The 16,897-nt window shown below is 34.5% G+C and overlaps 1 protein-coding gene across 1 annotated transcript in view; it reads left to right on the top strand.

The window, feature by feature from the left end:
* Positions 1–16,897, top strand: part of GPM6A (glycoprotein M6A) — a 120,776-nt gene that overhangs the window by 90,555 nt on the left and 13,324 nt on the right. The window contains exon 3 of the mRNA XM_010401458.3: positions 5,622–5,778. Coding sequence (XP_010399760.1) covers positions 5,622–5,778 — 157 coding nt within the window. The remainder of the gene's footprint in view (positions 1–5,621; positions 5,779–16,897) is intronic.

Raw genomic sequence — 16,897 nt, 5'->3', positions numbered from 1 at the left:
AAATTCTTATGCTGGATCCTTTCCTGCTCCAAAAAGTTACAAGATTCATAGAGCAGAGGTGTGATTTGTGCTGCTTTTTCTCTTCTTCCATTAGCTTGAGGATTCTGTACAGCTTTGAGATGTGCTGCGAGAAATCTCCGCTCAACTGTTCCATTCCGAGGAAGGAAGTAACAAGCTTAAAAACTTTTAGAGGATGACGATCTAGGATTCTATTCTGCATGCCTGTAGAGAGTGGTACATCACAAATTAAAACCAATGGGTACTTATGTCACATCATCTTTGTTTCAGAGTAGGACAAGAAAATCTGGCCCTGCAGAATGTGAATGTAACTTGCATATTGTAGTACAATGATCTCTTCTTCATATAATACTAATAATCTGGCTATAATTTTGAGCAAATGTTTTGTATGATTACACACAAAATTTCTTCCAGAAATACATAATAAGAAGTCTCTGTTTTATTTTGTTTCTATTATGATAAGAATTACTTTTTTGTCTTTTTTGGTCTTATCCTTTCTTTACTCTTAATCATTTCTCTTCTTATCATTTCCTGATAAACTTTGGTTGAGCATTCTATGCATCATTTTTATTTTCTTCCCACCTGAAATTTAGAAGTTAGACTCCTTATTAATGTAATCTAGAAAAAATTCTTCACGGACTTACACTGACATTTTCTTAGTACTTATATTTTCCCTTCATAATGAGAATATTTCAGTTTCTTTTACCTCATTTGGGCTGTTACTTGGGGGTTTTTTGTCTTAATTTGCAGGTAGTACATGACTATTAATAAATTCTTCCTTCTCCCTATTTGTTTTCCTTCTGAAGTTTGTCTTTGCTTTTCTCCTCCTTTTCCTAACAATTCCTCTCTTTCATGGGACCAGCTATTGTCTTTGCTCAACCTGTTTAAGTGAATAGTATGATGAACTGACACCCAGAAATTGTTCCCAGCTCATTTGCAGGAGAGCCTGAGCACATACTTTTAAAAGTTCCATGGGGCTTGGTTTCTGCATAGCCTAAACAGATCTTTTTGCTTGCAAACATCCCCTTATATCTTGTCTGTCTTCTAAAAACATATTTGCAAAACTATTTCTACAAGCTTGAGACAGCTTGAGGGGGAAGGCTGCTATCTCAGTGTCTTAACACCCTCTCAGGATCAGTCCCTTAGGGGGTAAGAGGATCATCATGAAGGCCAGCATTGCTGGTTTACTGAGTAATGGAGATTATTGTGTATTCTAGGAATAAACATCAACTACTCAAAGTTCCCTGTAATTGAAAGAGAAAAAAATTTTAAAAACTAAACACCCCCCCCCCCCAAACAGAACAACCTATTCTACCTCAGTGGTAACATTTGCATGTATTTCTCATCCTTCTAAGTTCTCTATGCCAGCTGAAAAAGAAAAAAGGTAGTTTTTAATTAGGTATTGTACTATAGTAATCTTATTAACATACTTTGCTAATACACTACTTTGATTGCTTCAGTATTTTATTTTTCTTGTTAAGTTTAGGCGTTTTTTAGCTTGGAAATAGATGTAATTGCCTGAAACTACTCACATTCAGAGAGCATATGTACAATTTACTGGAAATCGTGTTCTATTTAGCGTCTGTAATATCTTAATGCCATTGTATGTTTTGGAGAAGTTATGTTATAAATTCAGGAATAGAAATGTGAGACAGAATAATAAATTCAGGAAAACTAGTCCCACAGTAATATCTAGTACTCTGGTGCATAGGCCAATGAAAACCTTTGGAATATTAGTCTTTTATCATTTGTTCAGTCTTAAGTGCACACATAATTTATTTGAATATAATGGTTTTCTGGGCATCATGAGAATCATGTGTCACAAGCTAGTGCAATCTTTAGCTGTTAATTACAACTAAATGTCTGTACTGAATTCCTATATTAACCAAATTAGAAAAAAAAATATCTCTAGCAAGGCTGTAGATTGTTCCAAAACACTATTAACACACTTTTCAGAAAAACCTGCCACACATAGACATGATCATTCAACAAATTATCTTATTGCTTGCTGATTTATTTTAATTTTTAGTACTTATATTTGCCAAAACACAATGAAAATACACAGTAGGAAACCTGCAACATTGACTCACTAAGAATGTTTTCACTCACCCCTGACTTGTCTCTGCTGGGATAGTCTACTCAGTACTCAGTTTCAACCTGTTCATTGAGAAGTTTGCATTGATGGCTTCCATGAATACTTTCTGCCAGAAGAAGAAAGTGCTTTCTCTAGAGATATTTTAAATATTCTTCTTGTTGGATAGAATCCAGATTCAGACTAATGAATTAGGGAGTCTAGTTAATATGGAATAATTAATGAGCCAGCAGCAGAGAAAGAACTAAAAATTGAAAGATCAGCTTGATTTAAATCATAAATTAAAAGCAGTAACGGGTTTTTTTTAACATTTCTGAACATAACATTGTGAGGAATGGCAGACCTGAATCCTTGCAGCATCTACCAGGATACGAAAATATGCAAAATATGGTTCAGATTATTCTATACATTTTTTTTAAAGCTTTTACTAACTTCAAGATGCTTCTCACAATTATTTTATGTTTAGATAACCATTCAGCTTATTCTACTTAGCAGCCTAGGCTAACATGTGAAGATTGCATGATCAACATGATTTTTAAAAAATGTTTATCTTCATAATTTTCATGATCTGTCTTTTAGTAGAAACATTACATGACTTTAATTATATCTTTATATAATAATAATGGACTCCTGAATTTAGTGACTAGGTATCTACTATTTCTTTTTGTTCATCTTATTTAGAGTAGCTTTAGTCTTCCCCTAATGTATATTTTTCCAATCCTGTCAGAAGCACAAAATTTCTCTTTATCATTTTGTGTCCTTTCTTTGCTCCTTACTCTTTCCTTCCATTCCAGCTTACAGAAGGGTAAGCCTTGTTCTTTTCCTTTTCCTTACTCATCTTGCCCATTGGCTCACGTTCATCACCCCTTCTGCCATTCCCTTCTACCTCCCTGGTTGCTCCCATGCTATCTCTGCAGCATTTGAGAATTTGCTGAAGCACAGATGGCAATTAATCTCCCTGAGTTCATCCACAAATAATCATGTTTTATTTTAAAGAAAGGCAATCTCCATTTTATACGGTCTATGTTTTATATATTATAACTTAATGAGAAAATAAAAGTTTATGTGAACTGTATTAGATGCTGCAGAATAACTTAATATATATAAAAAGTTACTGTTGTAATACATTTTCTTTAAATACAGCTACAGACACTGTAGCTATACTGCAATACAATTCTATCTGGCTTTTAAAGAGGTAGTTGAGTGATTGTCTCAATTTTTTAAAATCTATTTATTCTTTGCTTTATAGGAGATCCTTTTCCCTTGGAATAAGTCTGGCTATTTCATCCCATGTAGTCTGACGAGTAGAGATTTTATGACCTCTCTGTAACAAGTGGAGGAGGAAGAAATTGATTTCTATATTTGGCTAGTGTTTGGCTATATATATTTTTTCTTTTTGTGAAAGGAAGGCTTAAGTGAAAGTTATTCCTGTAGATGCACAGAAGGCTAAGGAAAAAGCAGAGATCTCTTAGTACACTTTTTGACACAAGCAGCTCAGTGGGAGACTCAGCACAGATGGTTTAAAGGGCTGTTGTAAGGACTGAAATAGTCTCTGGACTTCTCAAAAGTCCTAATCTCTTTAGGGCAATGATAGCTTGTAACCGAGCACACAGGGGTCTGAGAGAAGCTGCTGCTGGCAGAACTCCCAGACTTCAACCACTGGTGAAGGTCGCAATTGTTTAAAGTATATAATACAGGAATTGGAAGAGTTTTTATAGAATAGCCACCAAGTTGCTATTTGTTTTTGTAACCTTTTTTTAATCACTAATGACAAGATAGGCATATTAAAACACGGGTTTGATGTTAAAAAAAAAGTGTTACAGTGGCCAAATTACCATATAATCAGGGAAATGGGATTTTTTCAATGTGATCAGAATTATATATATTAAAATAAATTTAATCTTCATCATCTCAGACCATCTACAGTGTTAAATTTGTTTCACCCTTTTGAGTTGTTTACGTACCTATTCCATACAGTAATCAACTTACTCCAGTTTTCACTTGAGTATGAAACAAAAAGCAATGTAAAAAAAAAGGCTGGAAATACTTTGGTATTAGAATCTTAGGAAAAACATAACCTGTCTCATTTCTAGAAGCATTCTTTTATAGTACGTCTCCCATCCCCATTTAGGTCAGAAGTTTAACTGCATTTTTATTACATTTTTTAGCATAGACTTGAACCTGACTTTGAATATTTTGAAAACCATTCAAGCTCAAAGATATTTTAATGGGTTTCATTGTATTGTACATGTAAAATGTGTATTGTGAGTTGTCTTTTGGGTGATGATGAAAAGTGTGCTCCTAAGGAATTGTTATCATTAAATATTTCCTTTCATAACAATAAAAATATTAATTGCCTTGAGAAAACATCCATTGTGGGTAATGGCATGTCAAAATTCATCTGGCAGATCCTAATTGTTCTCAGCCTTATTTTTTGTCTTGCATTGTTATGAGGGGTTGCTATCTTGACCTGGAGAATAAGATTGGAACTTAGTACCGCCTTAAATCTGCTTATTACCATTTTGTAAAGAGTTGCACAGCTCCTGCCCTGTCACATCAATAAACTGAAAATTTACTGTGGCTAGTGTTTTGGAGAAGTTCAAGCAGAAAACTGAAATCTGCTGATCTAAGGCTATGGTCAGTAGGAATGTTTCCAAGCTTAAACAGAGCAGAGAGGTGCTACTGAAAATCTTTTCACTAACTGGTCATGAGAGAGCATTTAGGAGGCAGATCCTTGAGCCAATGTTGAACTTCTAGGCAGTGCTGGGCAGAACAACCACACAACCCAGGTAACCTTCTCTGTAGTGAACTGAGCCTTCTAGGATTCTGCATGTCACACTGCAAGCCATCCCTCCGTTGCTTCAGCTGTGTCTGTGAAATGATGTTTTAAAGCCGCACTATAGAAGAATTCCAGATGATCTGACCTCATTACTTCTGGAATAATATGTTTCTGGTTTGAAGGAATCTCTCTTGATGACTTTATTATTCTGTGTTGGACACTTGGTCCACCAGAGAATAAGTGGGAGAGTAACAATGACAAGATAGTGCAGACTGACATTGCAGCTTGAGAACTACTTGTATGTGCAGAAAGTTTTATTGAAGAATGTATCTTCTATAACATAAGTACTGGATAGGATGTGTGACTCAGCTGATGTGTGAGATTTCCTTTTCCTTTTGTTTTTTTCTTTTCCACTTCATTTAGAGAAAAAAAATAAACTGAAAAATAACTGACTTTTAAATTAATGTGAGAATTTTTGCTGTCTTACCTACCCAGATCCATTTTACATTTAATTAGATTAAATAACACAGTGTTTCTTATATCAATGCTATTTTATTTCAAAGTTCATTCCTGTCCTCAGTTTCAGCTGTCATTATGGCACATCAACACTTAAACGGACTCCAGTGTAGAAAGTTTGAGACTTAGTGGGTCTTAGTGGGATTATCTCACCCTGAAATTTCAGTCAGCTTTAAATATTTATGCAGATAATTAATTTTTGCTGTTCCTTTACAGGATTGACATCTTCAAGTATGTGATATATGGTGTAGCAGCTGCATTCTTTGTATACGGCATTCTGCTGATGGTGGAGGGATTCTTTACGACTGGTGCCATCAAGGATCTCTATGGAGATTTCAAAATCACCACTTGCGGCAGATGTGTGAGTGCCTGGGTAAGTGGTTAAGAAGGCTTTTGTACTTATAACAAATTCATCATGCTTTGTATATTTTTTCGTGCCTTGTGATGTTTATTTTTTGGTTTTGTGTTTCTTTAATATTTTGTGATACCTCAGTTCAGTGTTTAAAAATTACAGCAAAGGAGAACAGAGTGTTACAAACGTTCTCTGTATTGGTTAAATGCTAAGTAATTCTTGCTACTCAGGAGTAATGAATTCCACCCGTTGAATGAGAAAGCTCATTACCTCAGCAATGTAAGCTGTACTGAACAGGACTAAACTGTAAGGCCTACAGCTCTACTGGGAAAGAAATATTTCCCTTACTAATATTTTCAGTTATTTTAGGAATCTTGCTTGTTCCTCTTTGGAACAAGCTGAAACCTGTCATCAGGTTCTATTTTGTTTCTAAATGGCAAAGAGTCCATTATTTACTCCTGTGTTAATCTCTGATTTGGAGAGACCATTCACTTATGACCCTGGAAAACCTAGATTCAAAAAATTCCTATTTGTACTAGGACTTAAATGAAAGTTTCTCATACTAAAATTCCTGACTGTTTCAACTGGGATTATTATTTTAACATTTCTGTTCAGTGTCAGGTAGGTAACAATTTTTTTTTGGTATTTGATTGTTCTGAATCTAAGGTAAGAGGCCTGTGCACTTGGTATCTTTTGGAGTTGGATAAATCTGCAAACACAGCCTTCATCAAAACCTCATATTTTGTGATGAATATTAAATGAATAATACACCCAAATAGATCTGTGTGTTAAAGTACACTTATTTTTATGCTATATTAACAATAAAGAACCTTACTTTCCTAATCAGTAATAATTTGCATTGCTTGTGTTTTACTTTGAGAAGCCCTGGGCTGATACACATTGTGCAGCTGAGGTTAAGGCTATACACTCTTTATGGTCAAAATTACAACAATCCATCAATTAGTTTGAGTTAAATACATTGTGGTCATTATTGCTGAAGTCAGTGGAATTTTTTTCTTTTTCTTGGTGAAAAACCCCATGAATCTGTTGTTTGATTGCTTGTCTCATTTTGATGATATGTCAGTAAGATTGTTATACAAATGTCTGGAGTCACTTTTGATTATTATTCTAGCTTTAGTGTCTGTGCTCTAGAGAGTATGTGTCAATTAAAACTTGATACCCTTTTTGATTAGGTCGATTTTCATTGTCTCATCCTTAAAATTCCTAATGGGAAAACAACATTTGAGATTTGGAAAAAAAAAAAAAATTGGAATTAGAAAATATTTTAATCCAGCAATGATGTGTTTAGAATTTATTCAGTTCCTTAACACACGCAATGACATAAAGAAATAGGATAGAACCTAAGAACAACAAAAAGAAGAGTGGAGAGGTAAATGAAACCGAATCAGTGTTGTATGTCGAGGCCAGATTGTTCAATTGTTAAAAATGTGCTGTAATAAATTTTTTTGGGTACAGTTGCCAAAATGAGATAATGCTGTTGAAAAGAGTTGGCAGATACTACAAGCTGCAAGAAAGCTTCCTTGTATACAGTTTTGAGCTAGTAATTTTGTGAGTATTAAAATTTAATCTGTCAAAGATTAAACAGTTGGTTCCTTTTAGCAATGCCTTAATACTAACAGAAATGTACACACAGGATATTTGTTGTTTTGAAAAACTAATATTATAAAAATGGCTCCACATCAAAAGCACCTTTGTAAGAAGTCCAATTGTGACTATGATTTCACATCAAATTTGTTGATGTCTTTCTAAATAGAAGTTTAGCATGTTACAGTCTGAAAATGAAGTCCCTCATCTTTACTGTTGTCACTAGTTGTTTGTCATTAATACTTTGCACGAGCAAATTTGTTATGTCAGTGACTAAACCTACTTTGAAAATGGAGGGAAAAAAATCAATAAAAAATTTAAAGAAGGCAAAGTTTATTTTAACTTGTATTTCTAGATATGGAAATATGAAAAGCAGTGGCTTTTTCTCAAGAAATATTTTTGAAAAGCAGGCTTTTCAGAACACTGATAGCCAACATCTGAAGAAACTTTTCATGTGCCCTTCTGACCTCCCTCCTCAGCTGCAAATAGCTCACTTTCTAGCTCTGAATAGGAAAAATAGGGTAAAAAGAATTTTTTTTGCCTGAAGTAATGGAAAAAGAAATAGCTCAACCTAACCTTTCCAGTGACAATATAGCTGACTAATCAGCTGTTTTGAGCATTCAGAGGCTTAGCATCCAAGTCGTGTCAGTGCTGCCATGGAGTAGAGCCTCTCACATCTGAGAGAGGCCTTGTGAAAGTGACAGTGAAGACTCAATGTTTGCAGACTTAATTTACTGTGAAAAGTAAAAAAAAAGCAGTAAAACAATACCAGTCACATTCAAGGAGGAATGGCTTTGTTTCTAGTTTTCATTTTTCAATGCCTGAACATGCTTTTAGGGTATTAAATACACAGTCATATATAACAGTTCTGCAGCATGATTGGTAAAGAATGGGAGACAGGCCTGAAGCCAACTGTAACACTGTTTTCATGTTTGCAGTTTAATACCCTTCCTATTTATATTCAGATCCGTTGGTCATGGAAAGCCTCATTTACACCTTGTTTTCGAATATCTGCTTGCACGGTCAATAGAAAAAAATGAACAAAGAAACACAATGACACTTTCCCCCTCATTTTATGCTCTAAAATGGGAAAGGGGGTTTGGGGTTGTTTTTTATTTCATCAGAAAACATATAATTGGTGGTTGTATTTCTATTTCTTTGTATCTTGCTTTTCAAAAGAACCATGTTAAGGCTCTAGAGAAAGATGCTTTATATGCTAAACTGCACTGACATATACTTTCTGTGTCTTTAGTTTTAGGATTATTTTATTTAAATTACTGACAAGGATTTTTCTGCCTTTGAAAATAATTCTGGGTACCTGATTACCTATGTGCTATTTCACACATGCTTCTTGAGTGCCTAAACTATAACATGAGCTTCCCAAAATATTTCCAGATTTTATTTTGCAAAAAAAAATGGAAGCTGCACAAATGTTTTGAAAAACCATCTGTGAACTCGTTACTTCATCTTTTCCTTACCAGACCAGTTGTTCTAGAGGCAGTGAAACTGCATCATATTGATATTCAATTCTTTGTGTAACAGGAAGAAGAGAGCTCAGTGCAGGCTCATCTGGCTTTCCCACCCAGAACAGATGTATTATTTCTGAATGTTAGAAATGAAGTTCTCATTTCTGAAGATTAGATACCCTGTCTGGATATTCTGGGGAAAAAATGCTGAGCTGACAGACAGGGAGGCCTTGCTTCTGATTAAATTCTGCTCCATCTGAGGAATATAGTATGCTTCATACTATATTTGTGAGAAATAAAGGACCTTCTCTCCAAGACAGCAGATATTCTTATGGGTCCAGAGCCCTTTAATCCAATCTTAACTAAGAAAAGTATCTAAAAATCTCTTGTCCCCCTACATGTTAAGTTGTGCATGCCGTAAGTCATTTCAGAGAGTGATATGGGAAATGGGGAAGGTGAGATTCATAGCGCTCTGACCTTTCAGATTGCTCAACTGAATACCAGAAGCATGAATTTTTTCCAGAAATTACCCAGAAGCTAATGGAGTAGTTAATTTCAGAGGTAATATATTATGACACAGATATATCCCACCTAATTAGGAATGTCACTAAGGTTGTCAAGAGAAAGGCTTATGCTCCTTCAGCAGTTAAAGGAGAGGGAGGCTTAGGCAAACTTTGTCATATGAACTGAATTTTTTTGTGACTTCCCTATTTTCTGCAAAGAGAATAACCCTTAAGTCTTTTAAGTTATGTCTTTCATATTAAGCTCTTCAATAACTGTATACATTTAGTTGAATGTATCCTGCCTGGCCCCTTTAGTTGGAACTTAGGTGAATAACATTTACTATCTAAACACTGCTGGAGTTAATAGATGAAAGAAAACATATTAGCAATTTTATAGATTGTTGGAATTCATCTTTCCCCTGGATGCTAGACCAGTGTTGGAATTTCTTTAGAGAACTCTGTTCCTTGCAGTCTTCTGCTCTTGATCTTGAAATAGGAAGAACAAGCCCCAGAAAAAGTTCAAAACTCAGTTGAATGGTTAAGAGAGTCATCTTTATGCCATTCTCTCCCAACTGCATTGCTAGTATACATATGGTATCTAGAAAAGAAAGAAGAAAGCAAGTTATTTTTTTCACTATTTGTTATATTTTTAGAAATCTTTTGCAGTGAGCTCAGAAATTATTTTGTTACACGTTTCTAGTTGCTGACTCTACTTTTTATCTGTCTTATTTCTGTAATCTGTTCAAGCCTTTTTGTTTTTCTTTATTGTATAGTTCCAGATTTTCCCACTCAGGAATACTGCACCCATAAAATCCTTCTTTCATTTGGTATTCCTTTTCTCCCACAACTTGCCATGTGTTGTATATTCAGCGTTTTTGTTGACTGCAGTGTTCATTACTTCCTTTAATAGAGGAGTGGGCCAGACATTGTAATGTTCCTTGCCAGTACCTTCTCAGCTTCTCTTAGTCTTGCTGCTAGCTGATAGCAATGTTACTGCTGGTGATAAACCAGATGAAATGTTTTTGCTTCAGATTGTGCTGTGCATCTTGCACATCGATGACAGATTTTTTTTCTTGGCATGTGAGCTCAGTCAATAAGTATTTTTTGTTAATTAAATTGCTGTCATGCATTTCCAAAGTATGCTTGACTTTGGGAGAGGTTGCACTTTCTCCATGGGCTCTTTCTATTACGGATCATCATAAATTGCTCAAGATGATAGCTTTATTTCCCCTACGTTCAGGTAATCCATCTCAGCTTTAACTTGAATGTTTCCTCAGATGATGACAGTTTTCCCTGATCCTTGTTTTCAGCTGGCCAACTTATTCACTGCATCTAGCATCTTACTCTTTTTATAGTTATTTAAGCCTTTGAGTATCAGTGGAATTATCACAAACTCATTATTTTTATGGTGAAAGAAAACCCACAGAAACTATATACGTTTGTTCTCTGTTCATATGAAAAAGCTTTGTTCATGTGAACTGCGTCTTCCTATTGATGTCTTAGGAATTTATAGTTAGCTTTGTAAATATTTTTGGCATTGTTTGCACAGGAAGGAGGGAAACTTTTAAATTTATCATTTAAGGTCACAATAAAAGCTTAAAAATCTGTGTTATTGATTCTGAATGCTTGGCAAGACAGGAAACAAGCAAGGAAGGTCCCTACACCTTCATTTTCACATGGGCTTCTCAAAGCCCACTAAGAATATATCAGGAAAGAGCACACATAGGTTTTTTTTGACAGCCAAGTAAAAAGTTTGAGTGACACATCTGTTTAGAGTTATAAGTATTATTTCTACTTTCTAGTTTAAGCTTCATTGGCTTGTGTCCAACTACAAACCATGGAAACTTCCTGAAAAAATGTTGCAATTCAAATTTTGGAAATGTGAAAAATGCAAAAAATCTGTATTGTTCAGTCTTTTCCCAGCTGAGTGATGTACCTTCCTCAGTGTATAGAAAACTTGTCATCACTGAAAACCATTATATTATGGTTCAGGATTTTATAAATAAGTTATCAGCTATTTGCTAGCATAACCTGGAAAATTTACTACTAGGATTAGCCTACAATATCAGGGAAAGGGTAATTATGGAAATGACTGTTTTTCTTACTTTATGTCTTTGAATTGAATAGTTATGTGGCATGAACATAGAAGAGCACATGAAAAAGGAGTATTTAATGAAGAAATCTAATATGTATTCTAAAAAGCCAGTTTTAAAACCAGATTATTTATTTTTAATCACATTTAAATACAAAGCGAATATCTTAGGTATATTCCCAGATAGTACCTCCTATTGTTGGAAAAACACCACCAGAAAGAAAAACAAAAGGAGGAGGATAACTTTGAGAATGTGAAAATATAAGCATATGCATTTTGAGAAAAAGTAATTCCTGTTTGAATGATTGTGAAAAAAAGTACATAAGAAATTCTACTTTTGTCAAGCAGCAGTAAAAATCCAGTGCTTTCTGTAGGGCTTCAGAAACCTGTCAGACTATAAAAATTATTGTCTTGCCTGAAGGACATATAAAATAACTAATGATAACAACTTTAGGCAACAATGCTACAAACCCATCAACATTCTAAAAAAAATTCAGAAATAAAAAATAAATTAGAATGTTTGGTTTACAAGGAAGTACCAAAGAGAGAAATTATATGATCTTAAGGTAAAACTTATATTTGTATCAATGCAAAGCCATCTTCTTCAAACTGATATTTCATCGATTTGTTTACTAAGCAATATTTCGAAAAGTGAAGCAATTTGTTAGAGAATCATTTCTGAGGTGACTGTGGAAAACTTCTCCAATAAATCAGCAGCATAAATCAGAAAGTAAGCCAGCTTTCTATATGCATCTAAATGATTTCCAAAGCCATAGAAATAATGCATGGAGTATTTTAACCTTGAAATACACATTTAAAGAAAATTTTAGAAAAATGTATGTGCAGACAAAAGCAGAAAGTAACAGTGAGAATTGCTCCTAATTTTGACAAAATCAGGTTTTTTTTCTTCCACCTAAACTATCTGTAGAAGAAAAATGTTTTAAAAAGCCCAAAAAAACCCTGGTCCATAAAATAAATTCAATTTTCTTGGATTTCATATTTTGCTAGTCATATATTTTAAAAATCAAAGGAAATTCACATTAGGTAATATTTAGTAAATGAATGAATTTCAGTTAGGCAAACCTGAGAAGTCTGTCCCTCTATGAAGAGAAATTTAGACCAATACTGGCTTTTTTTTCTTCTCAAAGCAGTTGATTTGAATGCAAGCCAAGGAGGATCAAACACATGACAGTAATAGCATACCATGAAATCTATCCATGTTTCAACAAGACTCTTGGAGCTGTGCCTGAGAGTATAATATGTCATAGAGAGAGAGAATGAACATGTTTTGTGGAGGAAAAATAATAAATGTCCAAGAAGAGATTGTTAGCAATGAAAGGGATACTACAGACCAAGCAGAAAGGACTTTGCAAGTGTGTGTTTTCTGTGGTTTGCAGTGCATTGAGTGGTAATATCAGAACAGCAGTCTCTTCCAGCAGCGTTGTATATAAAATGAAACAAGTTGAAATACTTTTGTTTCATCTTTTATTTCTCTCCATGAATGAGGCGTGGATTTGGAGATGTTAATGTTTGGAATGGAGATGTTAATTTGGAAATGAGAATGTTAGAGGCCGTTTCCTTATGAGCTCCTCAACAGTCCTTCTTAAACATACTAATGTCTAAAGACATCTACACAATTTTTTTTATTTCAGTTTCTGATTTATTTACATTTAAATAAATAATAGCATTTTTGGTTCTAGACAACATTTTAGATTAAGCAGCAAAGGCTGTTCGAGCTTCTGCATTGTTAAAATATTTTCCAGAGGAACTCTGCAACTTTTTTACTTGCTCTTTTTCATATTTGCATATGGGGAATTATACATGTAAGATGCTGTTGCAAAAAAAAATCCATTGGGAAGAGGTGGAAATATTTATGTAGAGATTCTTCTCTAAAAATGAAAAAAAATTTCAAAAATTTGCTGGATGAAATCTGAACCTCTCGAAAGAAGAATTAAACTGCTGTGGGGTAATAATACAGGTGACAAACAGGAGCAAACATCTAATCTTTAAACTACTCTGTCATAAAAGTTTATTCATAACATGACATTATTGAGTCTGGACTGTTGATGTAAGGTGTAGTCAGAACTCTGCACTATAGAAAACTGAATGCAAATAAACAATAGGCCTAAAGTGGGAACCCATGTAGTTCTTTAAATCTGACTTCTTGTACTGAAGACAGAACTGTGCACTCTATCAGTACTCTACCAGTACAACTTCATCAAGACAAATTTCAGCATTTGAGAAAATATGTGTCAGCTGCAATTAATAATTTTAAAAGAGTATGTAAATGCATTTATGCAGAATGTGCACAGGGTAAGGAGACAGTAGCAATAACTCAGAGGAATTTTTTTCTGAGTAAAATGAACAAGATGAAGCAGAAGGCCTGATAGCCAAAGGTTAGTTATGAATCTAAGGTTGGGCAAAGTGCTAAAACTAATTAAGTTTTTATTAGTATTGAAAGCAAATATATGGACAATCGAAAGTGAATGGGACATTTGAGAGACAGGGCAATTCAGGAAATAATTGAAAAGATCTTTCTGTTCATGCATCTGTGTGGCCAAAAAGTCCAACACAGGGCCTTGTTCTGATATTTCCTGTTTTGAAAATGCACCCAAAACCAGGACTACACTGCACTGCAGGGGCCAGCTGCTTTCCAGTGTTCCCATCAGAGACAGCCAGGCTAACTCCGGGCTTATCCTGGGTGAGGTCCAGCACTGCCAGGAATTCATAATGAAGCATGATAGGCTTTGGGCAGGATGGATGTACATGATCTCTGTAGATACCGTTTTGATCGCTGGCAAAAACTGTCAAAGACAATTTCTGAAGCTGTGAAGAGGTTTGGAAGGAATGTCTTAGTTCATGTAGCTGAAAGTAAACATTTTTTGTGGGTGTGTCATAGAATAATAAATCCAAATGGGATGGAAACACAGCAAGGCGTACATCTTTTTGCAAGTCTCTGGGCTGAGAGCTCACATCAGGGAGTTCATATAAAATAAATACATGATGAGATTCAGAGAAAGTGTAAAAGTAAGTACTGAGTGGTTTGGAACAAAGATAAAATTACATGGCAAATGAGTTTCTAGAGTTAAGTTTTATTTGGGCACTTAATTTGTTGCTATGTTTCTGTATTATTTTTCTTGTTGTAAGCAGTAGTGTCCTCATAAAATGAAATGAATGAAGTTTAATTTGGTTCCTTTTCATTCCATGTCTGTCTGTAGAAAGATATGATTTCACTTTCTCTGTCCCTAGGGCCACTGAAGCCATCACACAATGTTTCTTCAGGGGTACTAAAATATTTATAACAAAACTAAAACAAGAAGAGTGTTTGAAATTTAATGAATGCACTTTTCATGGGACAACTACCCATAAATTAAAAAGAAGGAGGGGAAAAAAAAAAGGAGTAACTGAAATCTTGATCTTATTAAAACAGATACGATTTAGGTAATGTTTTCAGTGGAAAAAGGATTTCAACCAGATGTGACCACCAAGGAAGTTGTGCTCCGCACATATAATTTCAGAATATACTCTGAAATACCTTCTTCCTGACATTGGTCTGTTTTGATTAAAATAATCATTCTATAAGGTTGATGATTCGCCTACTTTGATAATTTATAACTCAGAAAAGCCATTACAGGGACTGAAAAGCTTACAAAATCTGGCAAGAGTGTTTTGCCAGCCATGGGGATGGTACAAAAAAGTAACCACTGAAAAGGTTGAAGATTTGCTTGTTCAAATAATTATTCATTTAACTATTCTTTGCAAATGTGAGCTGAGTTTAAATTAGTGATCTTTTATCTTCATGATTTGGCAGATGAATTTCACTATTACCTCTAGTTTGTTTTGAGTTTATGTGTTTGGCTTCTTAGACTGAAAATCAAACTGATCAGAGAAAGTAATTCTCACTATAAACACAATAGATAGAATGCTAAAGAACAAACTGTGATATCTCTTTAAGGTGCTATACTGCTATTTCAGAAACCTTTGGCTTGTCATGTAGCAGAATGCTACTTCAAAGGAGAAAGATACCTTTGAATCTCAGGAGGCTGAGCTCTGAATTTAATTCCTGGAGTGAACAGGCTCCTTAAGCGTTACTTGTAAGTTCTCTAGAGCAAAGAGGGTTAGGTTGTAATAGCAGAGGAAATTATCTACAAAAAGACTTTATTTTTTCCTGTGCTTATTTTTTATAAAATAATTCACATTTTCATTCAATTATAAAACAAATTTATAAGCTAACACCTGCTATGGCTAGAAACTAGTAATTTGTTGTGCAAGGTTAAACATTTTTACTTCTCTTACAGGAGGAATTATATTCCTGCCCAGATCACATTTCTGTGGTTTGCTTCACTGATATCAGTGATAGCAGCTTTCAGGCATAAGCCATAACTACCACATGGTTTGAGTTTTATATTTTAGTCATTCTTACTTAAAAGAAAGGAAGCTTACACATTTTTTCCTGTCTTCTTGGTGTTCTTGGTGTTATGCCACGTAATTAGGCACATCACTGGCCATTGGCCCTTCAGCTGAAAGTAACTGACAGGAAAACTGAAGTTCTTCCTTTTCTAAAATATGTTTTTAAAATGAAATCATCATTTGAGTGACTTTTCTGAAATACTCAACCGATCAGGTCCATGTTTTTAAAGAGAATCCGTTCTATAAACAAGCACGCAATTCTCTCTGAGAAGGCAGCTCTTATGACTCACAGCAACTATCATCTGACAGATTTTTATGGCTATCATTTTATGCCCAAGGCAGATTTTTTAGAGACTAATAAGCTCTTTTTTCCCCCTCTTTGCTATACCAATGCTTTGTATTATCTGAGATTTTAAAGCAGGCTTCTTCATCTCTACTACAGAACAGAAAATAAATAGATATTAAAAATAATTTGTAATGCTCATAGTAAGGCCAATCTTTTTTACTCCATTTGGTGTTAATCACAAAATAGGAAGATTCCTAAATCTATATGGAGCCCAGTCATAAAAACAGTTATTACATTTCAGTAATGTAACTAATATAAAAAATTTAGTACTCCATTAAACTATTATGATTTGCTACACTGAGACGTAATAAATTCATTAAATATTGTTATTTCACTAATTCTAGAAGACTCACAAGTAAGACTTCAGACTTGCTTGTGTTTGACAAGCTCAGAATATAGGCTAGGAGGCTGGTTTACTTTTAAAACACTTGTAGAAGATAGTCAACTGAGAATTTAAAGTCTACACCAAAACAGTCTTATTTCTTATTTCTTAATCCTGCCTTAGAAAAAAAAGAGTGCAAGTCTTTAGCTTGATAATAAATTAAGATTGGACACAGCAGTTTAGTTGGGAATTCATAGCCCTGAATCTACATTTCTAAGTAATTTTCCAAGTAATTATTTGTAAGTGCGTGCCTGGGGCCGAGCCAGATGTTGTTTCACTAGCTTTAACACTGTAATATGGAAAGGAAAAAAGAAACCAGTAAAACAACAACAACAA

The sequence above is a fragment of the Corvus cornix genome, chromosome 4, assembly GCF_000738735.6.
Source record: "Corvus cornix cornix isolate S_Up_H32 chromosome 4, ASM73873v5, whole genome shotgun sequence".
Lineage (NCBI taxonomy): Eukaryota > Metazoa > Chordata > Aves > Passeriformes > Corvidae > Corvus > Corvus cornix.
This window is presented reverse-complemented; position numbering and strand designations above follow the sequence as displayed.